The following is a 12,551-nucleotide window of genomic DNA, read 5'->3' on the forward strand; positions in this document are numbered from 1 at the left end:
AACCCTCTCTGTTACCTCATCTGTGCCTTATAACCCATGTAATTTAAGTCATTAATAAATATAGTGAATGGTTGAGGCCCCAGTACAGATCCTTGTGGGACACCACTAGTTATTTCTTTCCAAGGAGCGTTCTAGTCAGTTTGTCATTTTTACGAAAAATACAGTTGCTTGTGTGTATTTTAATAATTTATTGGGAGCTGCTATGTTAGTTTGATTATCAACATTCGTAGTCCAAAATGTTGCAGTAATTAAAATGTACGTTATTTTACGAAAAGGAAAGTTGCAGTTGACTAAGTGCTATTCAATTATAAATGAAAATTCCAGTGTTATGGTTAGGCAGTGCTTTGACATTTTGATTCAAATAGTTTACTCTATGGGCTAGAAATTCGACAGATTTGCGACCGCCAGGGCAAAGTGATTTAAAAAAAATAAAAAAATTTGCGCTAAATCAGTGGCAGAACATTTTGCGCCCGGGCGGAAATTTCGGCAGTGGTTTTGCGCTGGTGCTAAAAGTTATCACCTGCCCGATTTTTTTTTTTAGCGTTTTTATGAAGTCAATCAGCATGCAAAGCTGCGCTATTGCCACGGGCGGTAAATTCGTCGATATCGCCAGTTTTATCGCCCACCCGGAAAAAACAGTCAGACCCAGGGCGCACCTGACGCTGACGGCGTCACCTTGAAAACGGAGCACAAGTTCAGTGCATCAAAGGATTTGGAGAAGGAAGGCTGCATTTCAAACAATGAAGTTTTATGTGAATTATAGGTCATTTTAAAGGATATTTAAGGACATTTAAAAAAAGAAAAATTGGGACTTTACTATGTCAGCCATTATTCCTGGCTGCTTTTTGTATGCAGCGTCAAGCTGGAAGAAGGCTTATTGATGAGCATTTTGAGCGTAATCGAAGAGCTCGCAGATATATGGGGAGGAGGCCTTACCCCGCCCCCCCCCACCAGTTTACAGGGAACAAATTTACAAGCAACAGCACCCATGCCTGCAGTTGGAAGGCTGCGCTTCTGAAAAGAGGTGGTCACAGAGATATGCCAGCTCATAAAGGCAGACTTGCAGCCTACCAGCAGCAACAGGACTGCTCTTCCCGTCGAGGTGAAGGTGACTGCAGCACTTGCCTTCTATGCCTCCAGCTCCTTTCAGGCATCAGCAGGGGGCATCTGCTCCACCTCGCAGTAATTTACATATCGCTACATTCGCCAGGTGACTACTGCACTGTACGCACGCTGGATGGAATTTATAAAGTTCTCCATGACCAAGGAGGTACACAATGAGAGGGTTATAGGTTTTGGATGAATTGCTGGCTTTCCCAGGGTTCAGACTGCCATTTACTGCATGTACATCACCCTGCGAGTACCTTTCATCAATCCAGAGGTTTAAAAAGGGATTCCATTCCCTGAACGTATAGATCATCTGCGACCTTACTCAGCACATTGGGCATTTACTGCCATGATTTCCAGGGAGCATCCATGATGCTTTCATCTTGCATGAGAGCAGCATTTTATGCCTCTTTGAGCATCAGCCACAAGGCCAGAGCTGGATGCTGGAGGACAAAGATTATGGCCTCGCCACCTGGCTCATGACCCCCTTCCGGAACCCTCAGACAGAAGCCGAGCATCGCTATAATGAGAGCCATGCAGCCACATGCAACATAGTTGAAAAGACAATTGGAGTGCTCAAGCAGCGCTACCGATGCCTGGACCACGCTGGAGGCTGCCTGCAATACACCCCTCAACAGGTCTGCGAGTTCATTGTGCTGTGCTGCATGCTACACAACTTGACCATCATGAGGGAACAGAATTTGCCATTGGGGACTGCAGGACCACCTTAGGAGAGAGGAGAGGAGAACGAGGAGCCTGGCGATGAACCCATGCCATCACCCCCACTACCACCACAGGGGAGGCCTTCTGGAACTTTTGCCACTTGGATCCATTGGAAAGGTTCGGCCTGGCTTCTGAGTGGCAAGCCTCTTGCTCTCAACCTCACCACTCGCAGGTGATATCGGTCTCGGTGTAACACTGGGAACTGTAGTGTCAAAGATTGAGACCATCAATTTCAATTGCACATGGGCATTGACTGCCTCGGTGGTTTCGTGGCTCGCACCAACAATCTGCGTCATGCCCTCCCTCATGTTCACAGTGCCACAATGCTTGTGGGAATACTACCAAAGACCTCCAGGAGCTGTCTGGTGAGCTGGATGCTCTCCCTGGACAGTCCCACCCGTTATATATGCAGACTATAGATAGTCACTGTATAGTTGCATAAACTAGAGACTTGTTTACCTGATGTACTATCAATAAGGTTTACACTGTGTATATACATGCTGGCACCACTAGAGGATGCAACTGATGGAGACCGGGATTTCCTGCTCTGGTGGCAGGGGCTGTATAAAAGGGGAGCCACCATGCGGCTGCCTCACTCTGGAGTTACAAATAAAGGACCAAGGTCACTCCAGTTTGAGTACAACACATTGCCTCATGGAGTCATTCATAGGTACATTACAGACATAACACTACCATGTTCAGCTGTGCGTCTGCCTATCTGTCAGCAGACCGGCTTTGCCAACTCACCCTCTGGAGAGACGGGATTCAACCCTAGTGGTGCATGCTGCACATCAGTTGTACCCGGGGCCTCGGATGGCTCAAAGTCCGAGAATGTTTCTTCCTCGGATGAGCTTAATGGCTGCAGCAAAAAGAGGTGTCGATTGCATCGGTCACCCCCACCCCCACCCCCACCCCCCCGGAATAGGTTGGTCAGTTTGCTCCTCCTGTGGAGGTTCCTCGTCCTTGGCATCGCTCTCGTCCCCCTCCTCCACCCCCACATGACGGACTGAGGTGGAGGCTTCCATTCGAGGATGTGGCGCATGCGACTCCTCATCTGGAAATAGAAAACAACAGACAAGTGGTTAGTAGCAGGGGAGGGGGCAGGGTGACATGAGTAAGGTCACAGAGCACATGCTCATTTGAAGGACCGCCACTCCTGCATTATATGTAGTCGAGAGACACTGCATCACATTGCCCGAACCCTAGTCCAGAGACATTGCATCACATTGCACGAACCCTTGTCCACAGACACTACATCACATTGCCTCAACCCAGCCCGGCGATTTTGCAGGACTTGCCCTCCGCTTCGAACGGGGGCACAGCGCCCCCACGGGTAGTTGACCTCCCTGAGGCACTGATCAGACCAGCCACTCTTTTCTCCAGATCTGTCAGGGGCATGGTTGTGGGTGGTCCGTCGCTGTTCCCGGCGGTTGTGGAACATCTTTTCCTGCAAAGATGACAATGGGAATGGTTACTAGAGGGCCCTTCTGCTCTTGTGGCACACACAGATAGCCATCAGAGCACTTATACCATACTGTCTGCATTTAATACAGTCCTCTGTTTAATGCCCCTGGAAGTTGCACATGGTTCATGAAGAAGACATCGAAGTGCAAAAACATTTTTTAAGATCTCAGAAAGTAGTCTTAATAATGTGTAACGATCATTCATGGCAAATAAGGTGCAACGCTTAGCGATACTAACATGTCAGATTTATAATTTTAAATAATGAAGGAGTGCATCAATAAAAATATTACTCTGAGGATCCTGCAATGGTCATTGCGGTACTGGATGTGGTCCTTCTGATATCGTCGACGAAAGACACCATCTCCGAAATGCTGGTCCAAAGATGCCTAAGAACTGCTGGGGAGGGGTTTATTTGCACCCCTCCTATTTAATTCCCCCATCTCCTCTCCACAGCTATGATTAGGGTCTCATTCGCTTCATTACTGAACTTCCTCACTCTCTGCCTGTTCCCCTCTCCTTCCATCGTGCTGCTATCTGTAAATGGCTGATTCAGCCCTGGGTGTACTGCGCATGTGTGGGCGCTCCCCGACAGCTGACCAGAAATGCAGGAAGAAAAAAAAAGACCAAAAAAAAGGAAAAACATTGTATGCGTGGAAAGTCCGTTTCTTTTTTCGATCGCAAATTTCGGCTCCAGGACACAAATTCAGTTGTGCAACAGCAGATTTATCACTGTTGCTATCACCAGACACCGTTTGGTGAATTTTGCTAGGTCCGGCGATAACGGTTTAAAAAAAAATTCAGCCGCGATTATTGCTCAAAAACAGGTGAAATAGCTAAAACCCGAACTTCTAGCCCTTATTCTTTTTCACTGCAAATTATTGCATAGCTGAGGATAAGAAGATATCTTGATCAAGGCTTTTGCCAGTGCTGCTCTTTTCGTAACTAACAGGAGGTGCATTTGAGTAGCCTGTTATGACTAATGTGGCAATTTTCCCTCTGTTCTGTCTCCACTTAGTGGCACTCAGCTGAGATTGAGAACCTCGTGTTAAAAATTGAGAGCAAGCCATGTTATATCACTGTGTGGCACATTCAACCTCATGACATCCAGGAAGTATACTCAAAAAGGAGTTAGATGAAGTCCTTACTACTAGGGGGGATCAAGGGGTATGGTAAGAAAGCAGGAATGGGGTACTGAAGTTGCATGTTCAGCCATGAACTCATTGAATGGCGGTGCAGGCTAGAAGGGCCGAATGGCCTATTCCTGCACCTATTTTCTATGTTTCTATACTCTATTTCAGGAAAATAATTATACCAAATATAAATTTAGCATGTTATAATTCCAATTATTGTGAAAACTTATTGTTTCACTTGGCAAATAATTATGTTGCGCAGTAGTTTGCCATGCAGATTTGAGAACGAAACCGCTAACAGCTGGTCACCTGGTCCTGAATTTCCTAACTTTGGCAAGTTCATGTCTATTTTGTCGCTGGCAATTTACACCAACGTTTCCTGTGGCCCTAATTTGACTATGCCGGAACATACATTCTGCATAATAAACCAGTGATTTAAATTTTGTTTGAAACATAACCAATGGAGCCTCACGGAGCTCGGGGAAAACATCAATCTTCAAGGTGAGGCTTGGATTTCATCGTAAATGACATACAGCTCTTTCTCATTTAAAAAAAAAGTTACTTAAAATCCTCAGTCGAGAGAGTTACCAGTATCTCAAAAACATCACCCTTCTCACAGATGACGACCCCACAGATTGATGGGAAATCTGGAAGGAAGGGCCCTGAGGACTTTGGAGTTCACCAGCTGCAATCTAGGGCTACTAGCGGGTCAAGCTTCAGATTTTGCAACACTGTTGAGCACTAACATCGCCTATGGAATGTTGGACCAATGCAGCAGGTGGCGGCCGAATTGTCGCATGCAGCAGATCCTCAGGCAGAGGACATTGAGGGTTTTCACCTTGATAGAAGCTCAGACTACAGTGCTTGAGGCCCTTGATGACAGATTGAGGGTTCTTTAAATCGTGGCTTCGAGTCTTGGGGTTAATTGAAACTTTGCAAGGTTTGATGGCTGCCATCATTTCAGTAACCCAGCTAATGAGTAATGCTGTCACTTCAGGCTGAAATGGAAAGGTGGCGGGTGTAGTTCACGTGCCTCTCCCTGACGATTCACTAGGCTGATTCCGGAGATGAGATATGATAGATTGAGTAGATTGGGTCTTTACTTTGTTGGAGTTCAGAAGGATGAGGGGTGATCTTATAGAAACATTTAAAATTATGAAAGGGATAGACAAGATAGAGGCAGAGAGGTTGCTTCCACTAGTTGGGGAGACTAGAACTCGGGGGCACAGCCTCAAAATATGGGGGAGCCAATTTAAAACTGAGTTGAGAAGGAATTTCTTCTCCCAGAGGGTTGTGAATCTGTGGAATTCTCTGCCCAAGGAAGCAGTTGAGGCTAGCTCATTGAATGTATTCCAATCACAGATAGATCGATTTTTAAGCAATAAGGGAATTAAGGGTTATGGGGAGCGGGCGGGTAAGTGGAGCTGAGGCCACGGCCAGATCAGCCATGATCTTGTTGAATGGCAGAGCAGGCTCGAGGGGCTAGATGGCCTACTCCTGTTCCTAATTCTTACGTTCTTATGTCAATGTTCAGATCTTCCCTCATGGCAAAGTTATGCAGTGCGCAGCAGATAACAACTGTCTTCACTAGCTTTTTCAGTGAGGATTGCAGGATATTCCCAGACACCTGAAGCGGCTCTTGAGAACCACAGTGGTCCTCTCGACTTCCTGTCTGCTAGCAGGATGGCATGGTCATATCTCTCCTCTATGTTCTGGGAGGTGTCGGCAGCCATGGAATCTAGGGGTATTCCATATCGCCAAGGATCTATCCTTCAACTCGCCTCAGCTGCCCACACATGTGTGCAATGGCTGATTCCGAACTATGCATCATGGCAGATCCTCGTGTGCCGGTCATTTTCCAGTAAATGTTGCTGCCGGGCGTCACAGAAACTCAGTGGATGAAAACTCTTTTTATTCATGTAATTCTCAGTGGGACCCTTGAATGTGATGTTCGAGCCATTGATCACCCTTTGCATTCGCGGGAAGCTGGATAAGCTGTAAAAAAAAATATTGTGCCATACTCTTTGCTCCATTACGGACATGAAAATTTGATGAAATCTGCAGCCCTTTTCAACAGGATCAGTGATTGTCTGAATACAGACTCTCACTACTCCCTGACTAATATTGCAAAAGCCAGGAAGGATCCAGCTACGAAGCTCCCGCACAGCTGACTCACCGGCTGTTAAATGGAGAAAACCACCCATGCACGTTATTTTGAATGGGCTGCCCACCCAAAAAAAAATTAAGCGAAGATTGATCCAGCGCCATATGAGTGAAGGGCCATAGTGACCTTAATTTCAAATTGTAACACCCTGCAGCATTTTGACATGGCTGGAGAACATCGTGGAGCATGTTGTAGAGTCGATGGACAGCTTTCATAAACCTCAGTTGTCGAGCACCTCCGACATTTCTTCATATGACAATTCAGCTTCTGTACTCTCCGGGGGTGGTGATGCCATCTGGGTTGGTGTCTTCGCTTGTGCCGTTTTATTCTCTGGGTCTTTTGCCTCTGCTGCTCCTTTTCCTCTTCCAGTGTTATGGCAAGCCAGGATAATGCCAACAGAAGGGTTAAAGAGGCCTGCAAAGTCGATTTGAAGATGCGGAGAGCAAGTACAGCCTATATGCTTCCTGGAACTACAGATTTGTGCCGAAATCAGGACTCTCTGCGCCAAGAATTCTGGTCCATTTCCCATGGGAATGGAGCCATGTTAATTAGCCATGAGCAACCCAGACACGAGACTCAATAACACGATGACCGGGTGTAAAAGAGCTAGGAGATTTGGCCGTAGAGTAAAACTGGGGATATATCATTTACACACAAATTTCCTCGATTTCTTAGACTGGAAATTGGCAGTGTGCCTCGATTACCTATCTTTTTGGATACAAAATCATTGGAAATTTCAGACCCTTTTTACAAATAATGTATTAACAACTTTTATTAATTGTACTATTGAAGTCATATTTTTTTAAGATTTCTTCTCCCATTCAACTCAATCATGTCATCTGACTCACTTTTAGCTATAATGGTAATGTAGTTCATAGGCCAAACGCAAAGTTTTCTTGCAAACATGTAATGCATACGAATTGTTGTGAAACTTAGTTTGGTAACAGAATCTGAGTAAACTGAGGAAGTATTCGGTGCTTTTATTAGAGTTCTCTGTAATCGGCAATAAAATCTTCTTAGACCTCTGTGCTCCGCCTATTCTGGCCTTTTGAACATCCTCTTTTAAATGCTCCACCATTGACTGTCGTGCCTTTTGCTGCCAAGGACCCAAAGCTCTCCACTTTTCTTTCCTCCTTTAAGATGCTCCTTAAAACCTACCTCTTTGACCAAGCTTTTGGTCATCTCCCCTGATGTCTCCTGATATGGCTCGGTGTCAAATTTTTGTTTTTATTGATAACACTCCTGTGAAGCGCCTTGGGATATTTTATTACGTTAAAGGCGCTATATAAATATATGTTCTCATAAATCAGATGTTGTTTGATTACTGGTAATTATGAATTACATCGATTAAGTATACTAACTGGTAAATACTTGTAATAAATTAATGATTTCCAGTGTGTTGTACTTTTAACATTTAATTTTATAACTTGACCCCTACAATTGAGAAAAGTTTGCACAATTTCTATTGTCATTATCCTGTGTTTGCTTTGCAAAATGACTGTAATCAATTATGTGACACATACAAACAAACCAATGACATGCTAATGTTTAAAATAGAATAACTTACTATATGAGCAAGGGTGAACCTTGTTACCAACTAATGACATTGCTTGTTTGTTGCAGGAGATTTATGGTTATAAGCGATGTCTTTGGAAGCTGATTCTGGTTGGAATTGGTGTTGTCTGCACTGGTGGTTTCCTTCTCCTGCTGCTTTACTGGATGCCTGAATGGAGTGTGAAGGCAACGTGCACCCAAACATCTCTTAAAGAGGCTGAAATTGTGCTGCTGAGGACCACAGTAAGTATATAACCAGTAAAAGTAAATTGTGGTCAGTGTATTTGGTTTGGTATTGGAGGAAATAGAATAACTATTTGCGGGATCTGTTTCAAAGGAAAACTCATGATAATTAAAGTTTTACTGCCATTAGAGGACTTTCCAAGTAGATACGGATAAAGAGCAATTTTTATTAGTGCCACATTTAGCTGCCAATATACTGATCTTGATGATTTGTGCAGCAGTGCAAGTTGTGGGAGTGAAGTTACATTGGGCTAGAATTTCCAAACAATCCGCCAGCGTCGGTGATTGCCACCCAAAATAATGCTAAGATTCCCAAAATTATTGCCGGCGAAAGATTCGCCCCAAAAAAGAAAAAAATCCACCCAGTGAAAAAAATGGATGTTACACCTCGATTCTCGGCGAAAAATTGGAATCTTGGGCCGATTGGGCGGTTCTTAAAAAAAAATGGGCGATAATTAATAAATTTACAAAAAATTTACCCCAAGGCTGCGAGTTGGGCCTAGGAGGAGAAAAACAAAATATTTTTTCAAAAAACATAAAATAAAAAATCATAACATTCTCAGGACCCTTTTCACTTAAATCACCAAGAGAATTTAAAAATAATTAGTAAAAAAACCAATTACTTACCTTTTTCTTGCGGGGCTACTTATCTACCACCCAACTCCGCTGATTCTCGTGGATGTGTTTTTTTCAACTTACCTATGAGTCACCGCTGAGCCAAAAATCGCGCCATGGCGATCTATGGGCGGTGCACGCCGGCGATCCGCTCTCCAGCGGTTCTTCGAAACCACCGGCGGAACTCAGCTGAGGAATTTTTTGTTGGCCCAGTTCTCGCCCAAACCGGGCAGTGGAGCACTGGAAATTCTAGCCCTTTGTCTCCTCGCTTCTCTATCAAGTGCCATCAGAAGGCTGTATTTACATGCATTCAGATACTTGCACAGAATTTGATTTGTTGGGTTAAGCTTGCTCACTATTTTGCAAATGAATTTAAAAGCAAAACAGCTCTCCCATCAGTAGAAAATAGGCAGTTTACAATTCTTAAAAAGAAGGCTTTGCCTGCTCTGTAGTTATACTTCAGTTGGAGCAACATGAAACTCAGGAGACAGAGACTGGGTTGTAAAAGATGGAGGAAAGGTGGCTGGTTGGGGAGCATTTGTGAAATCAATCTTCAAGATGATAAAAGTTAGCATTAGGGTTTTGACAATAGAGGAAGAGAGGATATGTATAAACAGGTTGTAAAGTCCTGTCCCCTCAGTACAGATTCACACGAGGCATGTAGTGAAGTCAAGGTCACTCTGGACCTGCACCTTTTATTTCACAGCTCTGGAATGTTGCACTTGCCTGAGACCTGTGCTTATATACCTGTCTCTTGCAAGTGCACCCCTGGTGGTAAGGTATGCTGGTGGTTACAGGTCATATCTTATTACAGTCATGTATAGCATGTTGGGATACAGTTATATATAATAATGTAAGATACATGACACAGGTAGTTTTGTGTAGGTGAAAAATTGTGATCTTTTGGATTGGCTGAATGAAAGATAAAATATTTGCTTCAGACTCGGTCAGAAACTCTTGATATTGCACACTGAGAGATTCAGTCTGAGGGGATAGCAAGGAAGATCCTCTGTGAATTGCCAGGGAGGTTGTAACACCACTGCAAACCACCTCGAAGGACTATGTCGAATTTGTATCTGAAATATCTCTTCCCTGAATGTTACTGTTTTATACTACAATCACCTTTTTCAATCTCAAATTACTGTAATTAGCTCTTCCTCAGGTGAGCATTTTACCTTCGATATTATCTGATTTCTTTCCATAATTACTCTAAATAATAACTTTTATTTATATAGCGCCTTTAACGTAGTAAAACGTCCCAAGACACTTCACAATAGTGTTACAAGACAAACAGATAAATTTGACACCGAGCCACAAAAGATGAAATTAAGGTAGATGACCAAAAGCTTGTTTAAAGAGGTAGGTTTTAAGGAGCGTCTTAAAGAAGGATAAAGAGGCGGAGAAGTTTAGGGAGGGAGTTCCAGAGCTTGGGGCCCAAACAGCTGAAGGCACGGCTACCGATGGTTGAGCAGTTATAATGAAGGATGTTCAAGAGGCCAGAATTTGAGGAGCGCCACCATCTTGGGTTGTGAGGCTGAAAAAGATTAGAGGTAGGGGGGGGGGCAAGGCCATGGAGTGATTTGAAACAACGATGAGAATTTTGAAAGCGAGGTGTTGTTTAACCGGAAGCCAATGTAGGTCAGGAAGGTGATGGGTGATCGTGAATTAAACGGAATTATGTTATGGTCGCTATTAGCTAGATCTCCTATCTTAATGCACTTCATACTTCATCCTATTTTATTTCCCAGAACCTGATCTAACACTGCCTTCTTCCCAGTTGGACTGGAGACACATTGATTAAGAAAGTTCTCCTGCATGTCAGAAATTTCTCTCCTTCCCTACCCTTAGCATTACATAAGAACATAAGAACATAAGAATTAGGAACAGGAGTAGGCCATCTAGCCCCTCGAGCCTGCTCTGCCATTCAACAAGATCATGGCTGATCTGGCCGTGGACTCAGCTCCACTTACCTGCCCGCTCCCCGTAACCCTTAATTCCCTTATTGGTTAAAAATCTATCTATCTGTGATTTGAATACATTCAATGAGCTAGCCTCAACTGCTTCCTTGGGCAGAGAATTCCACAGATTCACAACCCTCTGGGAGAAGAAATTACTTCTCAACTCGGTTTTAAATTGGCTCCCCCGTATTTTGAGGCTCTGCCCCCTAGTTCTAGTCTCCCCAAACAGTGGAAACAACCTCTCTGCCTCGATCTTGTCTATCCCTTTCATTATTTTAAATGTTTCTATAAGATCACCCCTCATCTTCTGAACTCCAACGAGTAAAGACCCAGTCTACTCAATCTAGCATCATAAGGTAAACATAGAAAATAGGTGCAGGAGTAGGCCATTCGGCCCTTCGAGCCTGCACCGCCATTCAATAAGATCATGGCTAATCGTTCACCTCAGTACCCCTTTCCTGCTTTCTCTCCATACCCCTTGATCCCTTTAGCCATAAGGGCCATATCTAACTCTCTCTTGAATATATCCAATGAATTGGCATCAACAACTCTCTGTGGTAGGGAATTCCACAAGTTAACAACTCTCTGAGTGAAGAAGTTTCTCCTCATCTCAGTCCTAAATGACTTAACCCTTATCCTTAGATAGAGTCCCCTGGTTCTGGACTTCCCCAACAACGGGAACATTCTTCCTGCATCTAACCTGTCCAGTCCCGTCAGAATTTTATATAGGTAACCCTCTCATCTCCGGAATCAGCCTAGTGAATCGTCTCTGTACCCCCTCCAAAGCTAGTATATCCTTCCTTAAGTAAGGTGACCAAAACTGCACGCAGTACTCCAGGTGCGGCCTCACCAATACCCTATACAGTTGCAGCAGGACCTCCCTGCTTTTGTACTCCATTCCTCTTGCAATGAAGGCGAACATTCCATTCGCCTTCCTGATTACCTGCTGCATCTGCAAACTAACTTTTTGGGATTTATGCACGAGGACCCCCAGGTCCCTTTGCACCGCAGCATGTTGTAATTTCTCCCCATTCAAATAATATTCCCTTTTACTGTTTTTTTTCCCCAAGATGGATGACCTCACATTTTCCGACATTGTATTCCACCTGCCAAACCTTAGCCCATTCGCTTAACCTATCTAAATCTCTTTGCAGCCTCTCTGTGTCCTCTACACAACCCGCTTTCCCACTAATCTTTGTGTCATCTGCAAATTTTGGTACACTACACTCTGTCCCCTCTTCCAGGTCATCTATGTATATTGTAAACAGTTGTGGTCCCCGCACTGATCCCTGTGGCACACCACTAACCACCGATTTCCAACCCGAAAAGGACCCATTTATCCCGACTCTCTGTTTTCTGTTCGCCAGCCAATTCTCGATCCATGCTAATACATTTCCTCTGATTCCGCGTACCTTTATCTTCTGCAGTAACCTTTTGTGTGGCAGCTTATCGAATGCCTTTTGGAAATCTAAATACACCACATCCATCGGTACACCTCTATCCACCATGCTTGTTATATCCTCAAAGAATTCCAGCAAATTAGTTAAACATGATTTCCCCTTCATGAATCCATGTTGCGTCTGCTTGATTGCA

General features: G+C 44.1%; 1 protein-coding gene across 1 annotated transcript in view; it reads left to right on the forward strand.

The window, feature by feature from the left end:
* Window positions 1–6,957: 6,957 nt before the first annotated feature.
* LOC139243022 (polyamine-transporting ATPase 13A3-like) overlaps window positions 6,958–12,551 on the forward strand; it is a gene marked incomplete at its 5' end in the record, with an annotated part of 30,181 nt that continues 24,587 nt past the window's right edge. Inside the window, 2 exons of the mRNA XM_070870610.1 lie at window positions 6,958–7,030; window positions 8,212–8,385. Of these exons, the coding sequence (XP_070726711.1) occupies window positions 6,958–7,030; window positions 8,212–8,385 (247 nt within the window). The remainder of the gene's footprint in view (window positions 7,031–8,211; window positions 8,386–12,551) is intronic.

Source organism: Pristiophorus japonicus, unplaced genomic scaffold, assembly GCF_044704955.1.
Source record: "Pristiophorus japonicus isolate sPriJap1 unplaced genomic scaffold, sPriJap1.hap1 HAP1_SCAFFOLD_1574, whole genome shotgun sequence".
Taxonomy (NCBI): domain Eukaryota; kingdom Metazoa; phylum Chordata; class Chondrichthyes; family Pristiophoridae; genus Pristiophorus; species Pristiophorus japonicus.